Genomic DNA, 18573 nt, shown 5'->3' with positions numbered 1-18573 from the left:
TTTTAATTTTCAAAGAAAATCTGTATGTTATAACTTTTGTATTTGGAAGGAAATTTGGTCGAAGTGGCACGAAATTGACCATTTGTGTAAAATGGCTTCCTAAACTAGATATATAGTTGTAGTCTTTGAAATTTGAAAGAAATTTCTTTGATCTGTGATTGAACGGAATTCGAGTTGTTCATGTAAAACGACTTTCTGTTCATCTAAAGGCTCGATGTGGATATTTTACCATTAGGGCTGAATTCTTGTTTCGGCCCTCAAAATCATATTGATTTTTCGAGTTTAAGTCGGAAGGTATGGGATGCATAAAATGTTTGTTGTCCTTTGAGTTCGGCCAGAAAAATTGTTAGTTCTGAAGAAACATCATACACAAGCATTTGTTATATTTTAGGAAATTTTCCGATCTCGGGGTCACAAGAAATTTGGGGTGTTCATGTAAAACATCGTAGGCAAGCATTTGTTATATTGTATGAATTTCATTGTTTAGTTCTTCAAACCGCTCGAACTTTTCCAAATTTAAGCAAAGGCCATCGACTCCTATAAAACACAGTGTTCACTACCGTTTAAATTTAGTTCAAAAGTTGTTGGGTTTAAAAAAACTGTAGCCATCGAACTTTAAAAGGAACATCCACCGACCAAAGAAAAATTTGGTTGTTCATGTAAAGCCGAATTCTACTTTCTAGATTCTTGAAAGGGCAGTGGATATTTTCAAATATAAACCGACGCCATAGACTCATATTAAATAAAAGGTATTAGCTATCCTTTGAGCTTAGTCGAAAATATTAATCTTAAACAAAAATTTGTATGCTAATAGCGTTTGAATTTTCAATGAAATCTTGCTGATATGAGTGTTGCACATACATGATACATTCTATATCGTTCCATCTAAAACGACTTTTCAATTAAGATACATAGCCTCGATGCATGCATATTTTAGATTTTTTATACTGACTTTCATTGTTTAAACTCTCAAAACAAGTCAACAACCCTTGATTGGAGTGGTAAGAGGTAGAATCTTCCACCTAGAGGTTAGGGGTTCGAGGCACACGTTGAACAATTAAAAAAAAAAAAAACTCTCAAAACAATATAGATATTGCGAGTACCCTGAGGCTGCAAACTTGTTTAAAGCATAAAATATTTTTTTTTTTAATGAAAATAAGCTATTGCCTACTTTTTTTTAGCTACTAGAGCAATAATATATGTTGGCTAAATCTGCCGCGAACGGACTTACAATGCAACTAGGAGTCTCATAGATCTCTAAAGTTTGATTCAAGTTTAAATTAGAGAACTAAGCATAAGATATCTATTATCCTTTGAGTTTTGTCGAAAAATTAATACTTTTACAGAAAACTTGTATGCTTATAGTCTTTGAAATTTAAAAGATTCTGTTGATTTCATTTTTATTTATTTATTTATTTTGCTGAAAGCTTTTCCTTTCTTATTTGATACTTCCTTCGCACACATTGTTTTTTTTTCAAACATCCACTGATTTACAATTAGAAAAGATTATATTATCAAGAAGATGTATAATTGTGTACAAGGCAGAGAGAAAAAAACAATGATGTTATGTCAAAAAATGAGCCATCCTCCTTCGTCTCCATGTGCCCATCCACATGCATGGTGACATTTTTTTTTTTTGTTAATGTTGGAAAAAGAGAAGGTTCGATTCGGTGGTAGCAGTAGATTCATTCTAACGTGAAGCGTGGAATCAACGCTTGCTTGGGTGTGTGTGTGGGGGGTTTAACGGCGTAATAACTATCACCGTCAAATTTGCTATTAATAATAATACTAACGACGTTCTAACGGTTTTTTCCCTTTACCACTCACTCGCCTATAAATACCATCACTACTACCTCTCATTTTTTTTCTGTGGTGAAAACAGAAGGCAAGGCAGGCTCGTTCTCTACCTTTTCTTCTTCTTCTTCCCCATTTCGTATGTAAGCTAGATGATCTTTTTCTCCTTGTTCGATTTTTTTACTCTCTCATCTAGATCCGATGTTGTCGAAACCCTAGTTACATCCATTTCTAGATCTCAAATAAGTTTTCGATTTGTGTATTTGAAATTCAATTCTCATAGTTTATTGATTATATATGTTGTTTTGTTTGATTGATTTGATAGTAGATCTACATTTTTCATGATTATGTTTAGTCGGGAGGTTTGGATTCGTCTGATCTATGATGATGATGATGATAGGGATTAAGTTTGGTTATAACTGATCGATCGATCTCATCGAGGAGATAGTTGTATGTGAAAATGAATAGTCAGTCAGTCCCACATGCATGTTACATCTCTGAAAGAAAGTATTTGTTGTGGGCGATTGGATCACAATTTTATTTCTGGAACCTAAAAAAATGTATCATTACATTACATCTTGTTTTTGTGTTTATTAGATTCATACTTCATGTAGTTGGTTTTTCATTTTTAGTTTTGGGTATGCTTTTTTAATCTAAACTAGTATTGGATAAGTGTATATGTTGTTTCTAAATCCCTTGATCTATATATATATATATATATATATATATATATAACAGAAGGAAGATGGGGCTGTCTTTCACCAAGCTTTTCAGTCGGCTCTTTGCCAAGAAAGAAATGCGTATTCTTATGGTCGGTCTCGATGCAGCTGGTAAGACAACCATTCTTTACAAGCTCAAGCTCGGAGAGATTGTCACTACCATTCCTACCATTGGTATGCCCCCCCCTCCTCCCTCCTTTCATCTTTCTTTTAACTTAGTTTCAATTGCAAACAAAATTATTAAGAGTAGTTTTTTCCTACTTAGAATTTCAAAATATAGCTGTATCGTTATAATAAACAAGTCTGACAAGTAATGGACTTATATCTCGATTTTTACAACTACTCTTCTTTTGGTTAAGCATTTCATGATTTTTCTTGCCGCAATCGTTTGGAAGTGGACTTTTGTAGTGGCAGAACCTGAACAATTTAATAAGTTTATCAATATTTTGTTCAACTTTCAATTTTGAATCCAGGATTTAATGTTGAGACCGTGGAGTACAAGAACATCAGTTTCACTGTCTGGGATGTTGGTGGTCAGGACAAGGTACATTCATCTCCCTAGAGTTTGAGTTTTGAACTTATTGGTGCAGCTGAGTTTATTAGACAGGAAACATCCTCTCCTTTTCCACCATATTTGCATAAAACATATAATGACCCAGTCCCTCGGCTGACTCAGGAAACGGTCCCCGACTATCTCGAGCTCACTAGTTGGGTGCCACATAGCAAATGTTATTCATGTCCTCCTACATATGATCATTATTGATAGAGTTTCGTACTTCCATCTATTGCTTAAGATAATCATAAGCTATGTATCTAATTCATCCACCTTGTTATTCATGTCCTATTCTTTTGGTTTCAACAAAATAGATGAACCATTTTGTGTCTAATACATCATCGTGCAACGTGGGCGACCATTAGCATATCCACATTTTAATGTGCATCTGCATAAAAAATGCCCAAAAACATAAGGATATGTAATTGTAGTTAAATGGTCATGCTTGCTGACTGTCTATTGTGCTAATTTTTATACTATTTCTTCTGTTTGAGCAAATCAGATCCGACCTTTGTGGAGACACTACTTCCAAAACACACAAGGTCTTATCTTTGTGGTTGACAGCAACGACCGTGATCGTGTTGTTGAGGCTAGAGATGAGTTGCACAGGATGTTGAATGAGGTAATTGATAGTTCAACATAATTCTTTATAGAGTTACATTATTACCATAACGCCTAGGGATTTACCCACCACCAGGCCTATCATCAAAATAACAAGTCCCAAGTTAGAATTCAAAGCTCTTATTTGGCGAGGCTTAATGAATAATATACTAAATACGATATTGTTCTTGTTATGGGACAGGATGAGCTGAGAGATGCCGTGCTTCTTGTGTTCGCTAACAAGCAAGATCTTCCAAATGCAATGAATGCTGCTGAGATCACTGATAAGCTTGGCCTTCACTCTCTCCGTCAACGTCACTGGTAACTAACAGTACTTGTTTTCTTTCTCAACTTTCTCTTTCTTTCCCTCTCTTTCTCTCTCTAACTAATAATGTTTGCGGATGCAGGTATATTCAGAGCACATGTGCTACTTCAGGAGAAGGACTGTACGAAGGACTTGACTGGCTCTCTAACAACATTGCTAGCAAGGTATTCATTCCATTCATTCACCATTCTCTTGGCTCTAACACAATTTCTAAGCACATCCATTTTCCGAAAACTAATAAATCTTGGCTTTGTAATTGCAGGCTTAGAGGGGTTGGAACTTTTTTTTGAGCTGCTGTTGCTATGAATGTTGGATTAGAGATGTTATATAAACTACTATTGTTATTGTCTTGGTGGGATTGTTCGTGAATCGATTTTAACTTTTTGTCCCTTTTTATTTTCTTCTCTTGATGCAAGAAAGGAATGGGTTGTTATTGGTCAATCCTTTCTTTTTAAACAAGCAAAATGTTGTGAATGGTTTCTCTCTTTAGTTTCTATAACACAGTACAAAAAGACAGATGAAGGCATTTATTATTTCACTACTCTTTAGATCCATAATAAGTTCGAATATGTTCATTCTAGTTCTCTTACAATTTGCCCTCTCATTTCTTTCCCCACTCCATTGTGGCTTTATTTTTTCTCTGTTATAACAAACTTCTACTTGGAAGTCCGCTACATCTCTAGCTACACGTTTTGTTGGGGAGTATGTGAAATACGTCGACTCGGTGGTATGGGATTTTGTTTCTAGTGAAGGCTACACGCGTTCTCCCAAATGATTTGGGGCTATGTCACAATGTCCCCAAATGATTTGGGGCTATGTCACAATGTCCCCGTTGCCGCCTGTTTGGCTAAATAGAGTTGTTCGGTAGGGTTTCTACACTTCCAGTGGTCAATACTCTTTTCCACTGCGTCGAACATTACTCTGCTTCACTGCATCGAACATTACTCTGCTTCACTGCATCGAACATGAAGTTATGATGATTACAAGAGAGGGGAAAGAGCTTTGTTTTTCCTGTTTTTTCTCTACACTGGTATACATAATTTTAAGTAAGTGTGAACTCTGTAATGCTTCAAATTCGAGACCTGGAGTGCCAAAAACCAAGTCCGACCGCTCCAGCCCAGGTAGTCGGCGTATAACCTAAGATTGGAACAGAGTGTTGCCTTTGCTTTACGAGGAAATTAAGACACAACGCTAATTGTTGAGAGTTTATGCCATGGAACTTGCTCAGAGAGTATGATCCTTTCCTCTTAATGACCCCATTTTACAGCTATGACAACAGCTGGGAACTGAAAGAAAACGAACAGTTGCTATATCTCCAAGCGGAACAAAAATTCAGGTTTCATGGCCTGAAGGATATATTATATGCGAAGAATTCGACTGAATTTCACAGTACAACAAAATGAATGAGTGAGAACTGAGCTCTACTCGGGATTACAAGTGAAATGGCTCGACAAATTACTAACTGCAACCTGTTACAACTGATAATATTCCCAAGCGAAATCACGGCTTTGTATTTTTATTCTACAAAAATCATAAAAACCAAAATCATATGGAAGAACCTAATACAACATCAGTTCATTCTCTATCTTACTGATTGAAATTTGATCTGAGGACCACTTTGTATCCTTTAACGAGCATTCGAGCGAACCAACTATCGCCTGAGAACAGTGTTCGAGCTGAGGGAGAAATTTCCCTCACCAGCAATGGTGGAATGAAGCCTTCCACCAGCCCATCCATTGTTCAGTGGACGAACTGCTTTCTGAGCTGGTTCTCCAATCACTCTGCTACCCTGGACCTGTTTCTCGAATTCCGGGAGGCCGTTTTCCTTCCTCTCTTTCCTTCTCTTCCTATCTTCATCCCTTTCTTTTCTTAGCCAGCTCTCTACTATTCTCTGCAAATCCCAGACCAGATATGTTATCTAACCGACTAAACATTGATAAAGATAGTAAGAAATGAAGAGAAGTCCTAGCTCTATTTAGTGGTAGAAAATTTGTGAAGCATATTAAGAAGAGAAATCGTACCATCAATGATAGCTTGTGGGTTTCCTTTACTTTCTCTATTGGCAGTGCGATCTGCAACTTTCCATGTGCAACGTAAACCTGAATATGAAGTAAACCCGTCATGACAAAAGAAAGGGAGGAAGACTGTCTGACAGGTCATGAAAGACTATAAATCTAAAGAGATAAAGTCATACGATGTGTGACGGCCAATCCTCGAGACCATCAAATATGTGAGTCGCATATATAATCGTGCCTCCTCGTTCTTCACATTCTTTTCGAAGGAATTTTAAAAGGTCAGCTCTTGCTAACACATCAAGATCGACTGTTATCTCATCAAGCAGAAGAACCTAAGCAAACAGAAATTAATATAGCTCACAAATCAACATCAATTATACGGTTTTTGTCAGAGATAAAGAACCAAGTAAGCAACCTTAAATGGTTTTAGTAGACCCATGCAAACTTGTACTCGTCTTCTCTGACCATCAGATGTCTTGTGCATTCTCCATGATAAATCAATATCTAACACCTATAGAATGAAGAAATTACAGACACGAATCAGTAAGGTTGTGAAATCATTATTCTTTCGCTCTTAATATCTAAAAAATGATAAAATAATTCTATAAGTCAGAAAGAACGAATCTTATGCTCCTAGCTTATGGATGAAGCATGTAGAAGAGTCAATTCAGAAATTTGGGCACCATATGGATTTCTTCTCGGTGGCAATCATCTAATGTAAGTTAATTTTCTGATATATCCGAACAATCATTGTTTTTTTCTATTATGAGTAAGAGATAAACAATTCGAGAAATTCACTACTAAATTATACCTTAATGAGCTCATCTCTTCTTTTAGGATCGATACCTGCAACTCCAAATATCATTTTCTCTGCTGAAATGTCCATTTGCATTGGAATCTCAAACCCAGCGAAAGCAACATCTCGTCTCCACTGAAAGACAAACATAACTTCATTAAGTTATACTTTTTTGATATACACAAAATGGTCTGTTAAAAACTAGTTTGCCCATCTTTGTTATTGCATAAAAAATAAATGGTAAACCAGTCTATTCCCCATGGACAACCTTATATGACAGACACATAGTTTCGATCACTTTCTCAGATAGTTCGAAATAAAAACCAACAAGGTGGAAATTGGCAAAGGAGGGTGTTAAGGTTCTTAGTTTAGGGAACAAGCACAAATATTCACACCCTTTTTACTAAATTCATATAGACTACTTACAAACTAGTTCCTATAGTTGACCTAAAGAGAGATACACGATATTTGGTTACTTTCTGTCTAGCTTTCTAACTCAGAACCAACTGACAACAAGAGGAGAACCCGTGAAGCGCAGTTCGGTCGAGTTGTAACATGTAAGTATCTCCACTGGAGAGACCAAAGTTCAAATCTTACAATTTCTGAGAAACATGAACGGAGAAGCTCTAGATCCTATCTACTTGGTCAAGACAAAACTAAGCATAATTTAGACAGCGGGTATTCAACAAATTCACTAAATACGAAGAGGTGCGATGTATTCTCTAGACAATTTCCCTTAAAATGCAGAAGCACATGATAAATCAATATTTTTTAGCACAATCAGTATCATTAACACTAGGGGATATCGAAATTGCTATAATTTTCAGTACACTTTGAAGGATATTATTTCTAAGAGGGCAAAAAAAAAAAAAAGAAAAATCAAAACTTTAGATTTTGAAAACACATAGAGATTAGAATTACTCAAATTGAAGAAGTTAAAAGGAATGAATAGAGATATACCTCACCGCCGAGATAAGAGAGATCACCAGAAGACGTCAAAGCAGTATCATGAAAAGCCGATCTACCCAAAACCCTAACCATGTGAGGTTCCACCATGTGCTTTCCTCCCAATATCTTCAAAATCGTCGTCTTCCCTGTAAATATCAATCACCCACAAATTAAAATAATCCTGAAACCCTAAAAACTTTACCCAAAAGAAAACCCTAAATCGAAAAATTGATTTTCATTCAGTAAATTGATAAAGTGAAAGAGAGAGGGATCGAACCAGCGCCATTAGATCCAACAAGAAGGCAACGATCTCCGGAGTTTAGAGAGAGAGAGAAATCTTCGATCAAAGGAGTAGAACCAGGAGGTGGTTGGCCGTCGATTCCAGGATAAGTAAATCTGAGATTGTTAATCTCGATCGTTGAATTACTACTACTACTACGATCTTCTCCCATTTTCTTCAATTGTTGTTAATCTTCTTTCTGGATTTCGATTCTCATTTAAAATTGACAATGTGGGATTATAAAGAGGGGGAGAGATTTTAGAGAGAGAAAATGAGAGGGGAAGAGAAGCCGTGGCCGTTTCCTGCCCATTCAGTTTTATCTTAATTTTCTTACCGACTTTTCTGGTTAGCGTCCCGATCAGGTACTTCTTGGTGTTTCGTTGCTTTCTGTTTCTGTCTCATATCTGCCGCTAGATTTGTAGGACTTGGATATTTGGACTTCGAGGGGCTAAAGGTGTCTGTGAAAATGGCTCTTCGCCCACCCCTATCTTCGGCGCCCCGTGCTATACGGCAGAAGGCGCCCGAGCTCCCTCTCTATACACCAAATAACAACAAAAGGATTCAATGTGGTCCCTTGCTTGCTTATGAAGATCCCATACCTAAGGCTTTCAAGCTTGAAACATGGCTTGCTTTCAGCCTAGGGTATGATGCTTTAGGACGGCCCAGAATGATACCTTTGGAGTTCGGACTAGGGATTTCTAGGCATTGCTATTCTCCAAAAAATGTTGTCTGCTCTACAAGTGGGAATAAGGTCGAGAAAATTGCACGCGAGCAAAGTAGGAGTTGGTTCAGGCGGGTTTAGGGATAATATTAACAAGATCATTAGGCTACTCAGACGGGTCATGCAGGCAAAGTAGGAGTTGGATGAGGCTGGTTCAGGCATACTACTAATAAGATTGTTAGGTTACTCAGACGGGTCGTGCGAGCAAAGTAGGAGTTGGATTAGGCGGCTTCAGGCATAATATGAATAAGATCGTTAGGATACTCAGGATGGTCGTGCAGGTAAAACATCCATAATAATCTACCTCTGGCAGCCCGAGTGTGATTGTTCTCTCAGGCTTGTCGGCTACCAGATGACCATAAGTCACATAAGAAGTTAAAGTTGGAGACCGAACCAGAAGAAGAAAACAATAAATGTGTCTGGAGAATTGAGAAGAAAACTAAAAGAAGTTAAGAGTCGTTGGATTTTGGATGGAGAGAATGAGAGGACCGAGTGTTATAGGGTATTTTATAGGTGGTCGTTTGCTGAGTATTGACTCGAGTACTGGACTCGGTATGATAACACTTCACTTGGTATGACTCGACTGGTGGTCTAGGTTAAGGGAGACAATATTGGGAGGGTGGGCATACAACCACTACTTGTTTAGCTAAATACGTACACAGACAAACAATTAATATTGGGCGGGCATTTGATACATTTATATGGGTCTTGCTTGTGATAGTGTCACATCGCTCGCGAGAGTGTCCGAAGCCTAGGGCTATAGAGTACGCCTAAGCTAGGTAATTGTGGAGACCTCTTAAATGACCTCGTGGAGGGTTCCCCAATAACAAAATCCCGTACATGTGAGCTTGGGCCTAAGGTGACAAAAGTGGGGCCGATTCAGTACCTGCGCATGCCTGGTTAGTTCAAATCGGGGAGGGCCGATCTTAGGCAGCTGGTGTCGCCAACAGTCCAACACACACTCAGACATGCGGGTACCTTTGGGCGGGCTCGAGCTCGTGGGCTTTATTCCCAACCCTAGGTCCAGCCATAGCATACAGAGTCTAGAATACAACCCGATCGGGTCAACCCGCTAATACCCCGACATTTTGATCCTAAGATCCGACTTTCTCTCTCTCTCTCTAGAATTCTCTCCCTCTCTCTTTCAGTGTCTAATTAAAGGAAGAAGGATTTTATCTGCTATCTTAAAATCTCTCACCTGAAGCTTCGATTTTGAATCTCTCTCTACAATTTTCTCATCTGAAAAATGTCATCGCCGGTGGAAGAAACAACTGAGAACCTATCACGATTAGGCATCAATGGTGATTTTTTTGCTTCTGTTCCTAATCTTGAGAAGAATCTCAATATACTCTCTCCCGATCAGGTATTATTTATTATTCATCGAGAATATCAATTTCCGTTCTCTCATCAAACGTTTTATTTTTTTTTATTTCAATTCCAAATCGAATGTTTTTCTGTTGAGTTTAATTTGTCGTCCTTGATGTGATTCTGAAGAAATTTTTGTTGATCAAATTATTTTAGCTTAAAACTGTTTTTTTAAGTGAAATTGTGTTATGTTATAGATCAAAAATGTTATAGATCAGTTTTCCGACTGTAGTGGTCGTCCATTTTCGGGCCAAATAACATATTTGTTTACTGATTTGATGTCGTGGAAAATGTTAGTAATAAGGATGACAAGACATTTTGTCTATGGATGTCTTGAAATGTTCATCTACATTCAGAAATGTCATATAGCATGTATGTTAACCTGACAGTTTATCTAGGGACTCAATGTTCAAAAATGTCTACCATACATTTTGTCTCAGAATTCAATACTTGAAAATGTCTTCAAACATTTTTTTTTTTTTCTGTTAGCAGATTAAGCTGGCTAAAATGTTGTTGGAGATGGGACAAAGTCATCTTTTTAACCATTGGGGGGAACCTGGTGTTGATGATGATGAAGAAAAGAAAAGTTTCTTTCATCAGGTTTTCTTTTCTTATTTAAATTCATATTCTCTACTGCCTACTACATTCTCACTTTAAGTTCCCATTCCTTTTCAGGTGAGTAAGCTTGATACTAGCTATCCTGGAGGATTAGCTTCTTATATTCAAAATGCTAGAAAACTCCTTGCCGATTCAAAAGCAGGAAAGAACCCTTTTGATGGTTTTACTCCTTCTGTAAGTCCAGTTTATTCTCATCTCTATTAAGTCCTATTGTGCCTCAATAGTGCCTTGCTTAGGCATTTCTTCGCCCACTCATGGTTTACCATTCGTGAATGATATTAACACATCTGCGTTTAGTCCAGAACTTGGTTATGTTCGCCTTTATTTTATGACAAGAACGTTTTGTGAAAATGGTTCTCAGGAATCAAATTGCAGAATAACTAAGCTATCAGTGAATTTGTGCTTTAGACTGAACTAATTAGATTGCAGGTTCCATCAGGGGAAGTTATGAACTTTGGTGATGATAACTTTGTGAAGTTTGAGGAGGCTGGGATCAAGGAAGCACGAAATGCTGCATTTGTTCTTGTTGCCGGTGGGCTTGGGGAACGTCTTGGATACAACGGAATTAAGGTAAGTTCTGTTAGCAACAAGTCTATTTAATTGGTAGGTGGCTCATTATGCTGGATCTCGTGAGTTTATGGCTTCTGTAATATCATGGCGAGGCTCTTAATATTCGTCCCATGGTACACTGGGTGCTTATGTAGCTACATCGATCTATGCATTATATATGAGCATGTATGTCAATATCAAATGTCATCTAATGCCTATTGGTTTTGTGAATTAGAGAGTTATCATATAATTAACCAAGCCTCTCTACACATTGCAGTTAGCTCTTCCTTCAGAGACCACTACTGGAACATGCTTCTTACAACATTACATTGAGTGCATTCTAGCTCTGCAGGAGGCAAGCTGTAGACTGACACAAGGTTAGTGATGAAAATTTGAAGGTTCTATAATAATTTCACCTACAATCAAGATAAGATAATAAAAATTCTCTTCCAATAGTTCTTGGTTAAACTATCAACTTTTTTTTTATTTGAGTTTATCAACGGGTTAATGGGCCCAAACCTACATAATCCGAAATTAAATAATGAATCAAATAACAGTCAAATTGAAAACCAAATAAATAAAAACAAGGCCGAGCTAGGTACGTCAAATTCTTAGAACTCCTCTTCCATCATCCCACACAATTTGTTGTAGTTCATCCTGTAGATCAATAGGCAGTAACTCTAAATACCCCGAGAGCGGTTTCATTTTTGAAAGGTAGTCTGCTGCTTGGTTCGTCTTGCGAAACACATGGGTGATAGAACATTCCTCCATTTTGGCCTATAACTCTCTAACCACCCGAATTGAATGCCAAGGGGGTTTTGTTGCTGCGTTATGCAGAATAGTAACAGTAAGTGTGGTATCAGTGGCTAACTTTATTCTTCTCAAGCCGAAAATGACTGCTAATTGTAGACCTGAACGAACACCTTGCATTTCATGCATGATTACCGAGTCTCTATCGGTTTCTGCTGCTGCTGCCACGATAGCATCCCCTTGTGCATTTCTTAAGATCGCCCCAAATCCGCCCAACATCTCATCATAAGCTCCGTCAGTGTTGATTTGAATGTGGCCCCTGTCCAGCCATTCCATTTGCAAGTTTTGACTGCCCTCAACCTTAACGGAATGGACAAATTCCATCGGTCCAATATTTGTTGGGCGCTATCTATGGAGCTGGGCTTTCTTTTCCATGATACCACCCTTATTTTTATGTCACTGATCACCAATTGTAAGAGAGACTGCACCAATCTCGACTCTCCCTGAAATACACGGTTATTTCGTTCCATCCAGATATGATAGAAAAAACTATCACCTCTTTACTAAGTAAAGGAATCAACTCTAAAAACTTGCCTAAGTTCCTATAGGACTGACCCTCCATATATTAGGAGAATAAATCTTCTCCTAGTAGGTTTCCTAATTAAAAGAAACATAATTCCTCACCTAAAAGAAACATAGATCCTATCTAAATGACTAAATGAAGCATAAACCAATGTCTAAAGTAAGCCTAAAGCAATGTCTAAAGTAAGCATTCCTATATAATTAAACTTTCCTAAACTGTGTCAAGACATATCGAAGACACCCAAATCATGTTAATACAAACTATTTTCAGGATGTGCTTTTCATGGTCAATAAAAAAATTATTCTGTATGTGTTCTTTTCAGGTGTACAGCCCTTTCACTTCTAGAGTACCTAATAGTTTCCTTTCTATATGTGTTTTTTTGGATCTTTGTTATCTCATCTTTCAACCTTTGTCTTCGCTTTACTTTGCCTTTTCAACTGTATTTACTTTTAATTTGTAGGCAAGTACGATAAGGAGATCCCCTTGGCCATCATGACATCAGATGACACACATTCGCGCACTTTGGACCTTTTGGAGTCAAATGCTTATTTTGGAATGAAGCCTACTCAAGTGAAGCTTCTTAAGCAGGTAACTAAACGGTCACCGTACAATAGTGTTGACGAAATTGACTTGAAATCTCGTAATTTCTTATTCTGTTGAAACTTAATTCAGGAAAAGGTAGCATGCTTAGACGATAATGATGCTAGGCTTGCTGTGGATCCTGCCAACAAATATAGAGTTCAGGTACTGGTCCTCTCTGTCCTACTCCGGGAGGTGTTCAAATTATCTTAAATTTGGGAATCATCTAACGGTGGGGTACTTGTTTTCATTCCGTGATTGCACCTTGTAGACAAAACCTCATGGGCATGGGGATGTCCATTCACTTCTTTATTCTAGTGGCCTTCTAAAGACATGGTACTTCTGTTCTGTAATTTTTCTGGGTTAACTTTCGTGAATTCAAGTTTGGTCTCTTTCTATTATCTTTTTATTACTATTCTTAATGCGCTTCTTAGTCTCTTCACTATTCCAGGCTTTCCTCAGTTTTCTATGCCTTATTTTGAGATCATGTTGCGACGTTTTCTCATTCTAAAAACTTTCCTTCTTTAGGCACGATGCTGGTTTGAAGTGGGTTCTATTTTTCCAAGATACAAATGGACTCCTTTTTAAGGTAAGTCGTTGAATGTCGATTTTCATATGTTTGTTGTAATATTAGTTCGAATTTGTAAGATCATATTGGCATTTCTTTTTTAACTTTATTATTTGCAGGCAATTCCTTCGGCATTGGGGGTTAGCTCCATGAAGGATTACCATGTCAATTCTCTTGCAGTTCCTCGCAAAGCTAAAGAAGCTATTGGCGGGATTACCAAGCTTACTCATTCTGATGGTAGCTTTATAATAATATGTTTATGCTATTTATACTACTTTATTAGCTTCATGTGATCACACATCCTCTTGGGTTAAGATTAAGAAAACTTGAAAATGCTTTTCCTGTGCATATTTCACCCAAAACACCGACACTTCTTATAATTGCGCCGACATGTAATTATGTGAACTGATGTTCATTGTAGATATAAGATGTCAGGGACCCAGTGAACGAGACTCGTAACTCAAATGCAAAAATGGTCACACATCTTTAGTATTTGCGAACTGGAATTAAAATTTCAGGTTTTCAACCCACCTATCACCACTTCCCAATGTCTGCTGTCCTAGGTGTTTGTTTTGAAATTAAACAGAAATGCTATTTCTACGAGAAACATTTCATTATGTTACCCTAAACTTTCTATTTGCTGCTTGCTTAACTGTCTCAGCCAAATATTTGCATACAAGCACATATTTTGCAATATATTCGTCTATGTATAATGTGTATATGACCCAAATATTCATTTTTATCTTCACAAATACAGGGAGAACAATGGTGATTAATGTCGAATACAATCAACTTGACCCTTTACTCCGAGCAACTGGTTATGCTGATGGAGATGTCAACTCTGAGACAGGCTATTCTCCTTTTCCTGGAAATATCAACCAGGTATGTTTGCTGGTATTCTAGTTTGTGGATCTGTTTTCACTAGCTTCAGTATTCTTCTCGTCTTTTTTCACTTACTGTATTATCACCTTCTCCCCTTCAATGATCTTGATTATAAGTACATTCTTTGATGTAGTGAAGATTCCAATTTCTGATGAATAGACTCTATATATTCGATTCAGCATTTTATATCAGCCTTTTGTGATCATTACACGTGCACAATTATGACGCTGATTAGAGTCTTTTGCATTCAGTTAGAAGAGAATAAGACTCATAATTCATGCAGAATATAACAAAAAACAGCTTAATGGGTACATTTCAATCAACTGAAAAGAAAAAAGTGAATGAATCATCATGGCACAGAAGAGTACTGATTCAATACGTGGAAAAACCCGTGTCTACTATTTGCTGGCAACTCTGTGCATTTTTCGCTTTCGGGGTGTCATCTCAAATGTGCCTTGAAACCGTTTTTGTCGTCGAAGGATAAGACTTCAGTTTCTATTTCTCTGGAATCATGTAACCTCCAAGGTTTCATTTTTCTTTTAGCTTGTATTCTTTTCTCTTTTAGCTTGTATTCTTTTTAACTCCTAGTCCGTGCCCTAACACCCACTTCTCATTCTAGTCATCTAAATGTTTGTCCGGCTCTGGCATTTTACCGATACTTCCTCCTCTGGTGTAAATTATATGGATGGGACTGACATATGCTTAAACATTTCATGCAGCTCATTTTGAGCCTCGGTCCTTACATCGAAGAGCTCACGAGAACACAAGGTGCCATTCCGGAGTTTGTAAATCCCAAGTAACTTTCACTCTTTATGTTGTTTATCTATATAAATATCCCATTTCTCCATTGTAGGAATTCTAGTTTAATGTTTGGTAAGCTTTTGTATTGTTGATAGCTACAAGCATATAATTGTATAATTTGTATGTGTTCGTGTTATTTATGTTGAAATGATCACTAAGCCAAAAACTGTGTATTTTATAGATACAAGGATTCTACCAAGACTTCATTTAAATCGTCAACTCGATTGGAGTGTATGATGCAAGATTATCCAAAAACACTGTCACCTTCAGCAAGGGTTGGATTTACAGTAAGTGAAAAAAAACTGCTATTTACGAGTTGTCTTATATTCTAAGGTTTCCCCATTTTTTGGTTTAGTTATTGTTCAGTTTATTAGTTCTCCTATAAGGGGTGGACGTAATCCCATGTAATAGCATCTTGACCAAACTAAAGTAAATCAGACACCATAACGTGCTCGAGAAGTACACCAATCCCCTCTCTAGGTTATGCATTACTAGATCTTGGTGGTGAAACTAGAGATGTCCTTGATCCTGTAGGTGATGGATGCATGGTTAGCTTATGCACCTGTGAAGAACAATCCCGAAGATGCTGCTAAGGTACATATTTCTCTATTTAGAATTTCCTTGTAAATATTACTATTTTAAATTTAAGGTTGCTGATAACAAGATTCATCGTAAAAATTTAATAAAAAAATGAGAATAGCTATAGCAACTGCTCCCACTTTCCCACATAATCAATAGGTTTTCACCATATTACTCATTTACTCTACAAATTACAAGTTTATGATACATTTCAGAAGTTTATTTAATTCTTACAGTCTACTGAATTTTATTAAAGGTACCAAAGGGAAACCCATACCATAGTGCAACCTCTGGAGAAATGGCAATCTATCGAGCTAACAGCCTTGTTCTTAAGAAGGTATCGATTACACGCTTTATGTTATTAAAAGAGTTAAGGTTAGTCAGCTTATATCGTTTATTTTTGAAGTCCATTTCCTAAACCTACACAACTATCTCTTTTGTGTGATTAAAGAAACAAAAGAAAACAATGAGAAGATAATGAGAACAGCCATTTGTTTCTTCTTATTGGGAAGTTAAGTTTTGTGTACATTGTCTTATCTTTCTTTAATTCCTTTTGTGATCTTTACTCTTGGGCCAACTGACCTAACAGACGTATAATGCTCTGGTTCTTTCTGTGTTCTAATTGAAGTGTACCCATCCGCATTTCGCTTCCAAGATAAACTATGTATTTAAAAATTCCCATTCCTCATGATTATTAGTTGTATCCAGGCTGGTGTCAAGATAGCAGATCCCGTTCTAACGACATTCAATGGACAAGAAGTTGAAGTATGGCCTCGTATTACATGGAAGCCGAAATGGGCAATGACCTTTGGCGAGGTCAGAAACAAAGTGAGTGGGAACTCATCCATCTCACAAAACTCTACTATGGTCATCAAGGGTAGAAATGTGTTCGTGGATGATCTCTCATTAGACGGGGCACTTGTTGTCAACTCGGTAGAAGATGCAGAGGTATAACATTGCTCTCATAACTTCTAATTGTTACATAAACCAAGGCGGATCTCAACATAATGTAGCACCATGGACTACGTTCCGAATATAGCTACCCAAGATAACCACCAATAATGACCCTAAGCCAACGGCAGATTCCTGGGCCCAGTCAGCTACTTTGTTGGGTTATACGCTCTCCGCGTCACATTAGTTACCTCGTAAAAAATTTACCACTATTCACATGCCATAACTTTCGTCTACTCTTACCTTGCTTTTGCAATAATGCGATATTTGCCAAATCTACTTGCTTTGTGCTTCTTAAGTTTGTGGTCATCCAATTCAAAAGTAATTGGCAATGAGCACGAAGGACCTGAGATAGTATATTTTTTATTAGAGTAGCCTTTTTCCATGTGAGACCATTCTCACACTTCTCCCTAGTATGGACATAAAATATCTATTCGCTCTCTAACAACCATTTTATTTATACATCTTTTTGACGAAAGCCATTTATGCCGTCTAGGAGGACGCCAATATTAGAGTCACTTGTATCCATTAGCACTTGTTTGTCTATAATTACAGGTAAAAGTGGGAGGACCAGTGAAGAACAAAGGGTGGATCTTGGAACAAGTGGATCACAAAGACACATCCATTCCTGAGGAAATAAGGACCAGAGGTTTCAAGATAAACAAGGTTGAACAGTTAGAACTGAACTTTAATGAGCCAGGAAAGTTCACCCACAGATGTTAAGATGAATATTTTCGAAGCTGAGGTCATTATAGGTATTTTACATAATGTCTCTCGCGTTTACTCGATCTGAATAACAACAGTAGTGTGATGTACGAAAACATTTTGTTCTTTTTCTTAATTTATCACAAATATGATCTAATAAAAGTTATTTGTACATTGGATTCTGAAAAAAAAGAGTTTGTAATTTTCTTTGTTCAAATAAAGATGAAAACATCATTTATCAAGTTGAAGTTCATGAGATTTTGCGATCTTGATGGATGTTAATTTCCTCTCCTTTCTTTTTTTCTTTAATCTTTTTTAAGGTTGATGGTCAAGTCTTCCTTTAATATAAACTTTAGAAGTTAACAATGGGACTTTACCTAATTAGCTTAACTTCGTTAGGTGACATAACATGATTAATTTATGACTTTTTTTTAAAGGAAAAAGAGTACTGTAATGTTTGATTTTTTTTTTTTATGACTTAGATTCGAACTCAGACTCAAAAACTAAAGAAAAATGCTAGGGAACAAGAAAAATCAGGTAGACTCTAGGCAGAAATCATATGTGAATTGCTGCGATTCGTGCTTTCGATGATTCTGATCCACTAAACAGTGAATCACGACAAACTACATAAGATTTATGTCCAGAGTCTATTTAATTTTTCTTGTTCTCTAGCATTACTTGAAACTATATTGCCTCAAGTCAGACTTGAGATGGTTTGTTTTTACTGATTTGGGGCATTTAATTCAGCCAATTCCTTTCCAACGGGTAGATCTAGACACTGATAAAAGAAAAACAATACTTTTTTTTTTATGAAATAGAAAAAGAAAAAAAAAAACAAATTGCAATTTGAATACGATTTATGTATAGTTTTTATTTTTTTTGCATGTTTTGC

The 18573-nt window shown here is 37.0% G+C and overlaps 3 protein-coding genes across 5 annotated transcripts; 2 read left to right on the top strand and 1 right to left on the bottom strand.

The window, feature by feature from the left end:
- Positions 1 to 1629: 1629 nt before the first annotated feature.
- On the top strand, positions 1630 to 4532 carry LOC147535861 (ADP-ribosylation factor). 2 transcript variants are annotated; one of them, XM_086641625.1, is made up of 7 exons: positions 1630 to 1937; positions 2533 to 2687; positions 2987 to 3057; positions 3569 to 3688; positions 3869 to 3987; positions 4074 to 4155; positions 4254 to 4532. In XM_086641625.1, exons 2-7 carry the CDS (start codon positions 2540 to 2542, stop codon positions 4257 to 4259), a joined length of 546 nt encoding a protein of 181 aa, XP_086497751.1. In that variant the 5' UTR covers positions 1630 to 1937; positions 2533 to 2539; the 3' UTR covers positions 4260 to 4532. The 2 variants fall into 2 exon arrangements, with proteins under 2 accessions (XP_086497751.1, XP_086497752.1); XM_086641626.1 differs by having other exon boundaries at positions 1866 to 1933.
- A 781-nt stretch (positions 4533 to 5313) lies between these two features.
- Positions 5314 to 8715, bottom strand: LOC147535860 (ABC transporter I family member 20-like). The gene is made up of 7 exons (XM_086639311.1): positions 8028 to 8715; positions 7763 to 7896; positions 6818 to 6937; positions 6422 to 6517; positions 6186 to 6338; positions 6013 to 6090; positions 5314 to 5882 (listed from the first exon to the last, which is right to left on the bottom strand). The coding sequence occupies exons 1-7, from the start codon at positions 8200 to 8202 to the stop codon at positions 5643 to 5645; spliced, it is 996 nt and encodes a 331-aa protein (XP_086495437.1). The 5' UTR covers positions 8203 to 8715; the 3' UTR covers positions 5314 to 5642.
- LOC147535859 (UDP-sugar pyrophosphorylase-like) lies at positions 8550 to 17923 on the top strand. 2 transcript variants are annotated; one of them, XM_086639310.1, is made up of 17 exons: positions 8550 to 10114; positions 10609 to 10716; positions 10792 to 10908; positions 11164 to 11304; positions 11561 to 11660; positions 13077 to 13204; positions 13289 to 13360; positions 13467 to 13531; positions 13724 to 13784; positions 13883 to 14000; positions 14521 to 14645; positions 15365 to 15441; positions 15628 to 15733; positions 15981 to 16040; positions 16282 to 16362; positions 16734 to 16973; positions 17532 to 17923. In XM_086639310.1, the coding sequence occupies exons 1-17, from the start codon at positions 9998 to 10000 to the stop codon at positions 17697 to 17699; spliced, it is 1884 nt and encodes a 627-aa protein (XP_086495436.1). In that variant the 5' UTR covers positions 8550 to 9997; the 3' UTR covers positions 17700 to 17923. The 2 variants fall into 2 exon arrangements, with proteins under 2 accessions (XP_086495436.1, XP_086495434.1); XM_086639308.1 differs by having other exon boundaries at positions 9659 to 10114; positions 10606 to 10716.
- Positions 17924 to 18573: the final 650 nt, after the last annotated feature.

The sequence above is a fragment of the Eschscholzia californica genome, unplaced genomic scaffold (assembly GCF_041429995.1).
Source record: "Eschscholzia californica isolate CP2 unplaced genomic scaffold, dmEscCali1.0.p SCAF_5, whole genome shotgun sequence".
In the NCBI taxonomy this organism is placed as follows: domain Eukaryota; kingdom Viridiplantae; phylum Streptophyta; class Magnoliopsida; order Ranunculales; family Papaveraceae; genus Eschscholzia; species Eschscholzia californica.
The sequence above is the reverse complement of the archived record's forward strand: the minus strand, read 5'-3'. Positions and strand labels throughout refer to the sequence as shown.

Coding starts and splice junctions, on each gene's coding strand:
- LOC147535860 (XM_086639311.1), bottom strand. CDS start 8,202: ATGGGAGAAGATCGTAGTAGTAGTAGTAATTCAACGATCGAGATTAAC. Junction 7,897..8,027: donor TGTTGGATCTAATGGCGCTG/GTTCGATCCCTC, acceptor TGATATTTACAG/GGAAGACGACGATTTTGAAG. Junction 6,091..6,185: donor AGGATTGGCCGTCACACATC/GTATGACTTTAT, acceptor CTTCATATTCAG/GTTTACGTTGCACATGGAAA.
- LOC147535859 (XM_086639308.1), top strand. CDS start 9,998: ATGTCATCGCCGGTGGAAGAAACAACTGAGAACCTATCACGATTAGGC. Junction 10,909..11,163: donor TTGATGGTTTTACTCCTTCT/GTAAGTCCAGTT, acceptor ATTAGATTGCAG/GTTCCATCAGGGGAAGTTAT. Junction 13,205..13,288: donor AAGTGAAGCTTCTTAAGCAG/GTAACTAAACGG, acceptor AACTTAATTCAG/GAAAAGGTAGCATGCTTAGA.
- LOC147535861 (XM_086641625.1), top strand. CDS start 2,540: ATGGGGCTGTCTTTCACCAAGCTTTTCAGTCGGCTCTTTGCCAAGAAA. Junction 2,688..2,986: donor CACTACCATTCCTACCATTG/GTATGCCCCCCC, acceptor TTTTGAATCCAG/GATTTAATGTTGAGACCGTG. Junction 3,058..3,568: donor ATGTTGGTGGTCAGGACAAG/GTACATTCATCT, acceptor TGAGCAAATCAG/ATCCGACCTTTGTGGAGACA.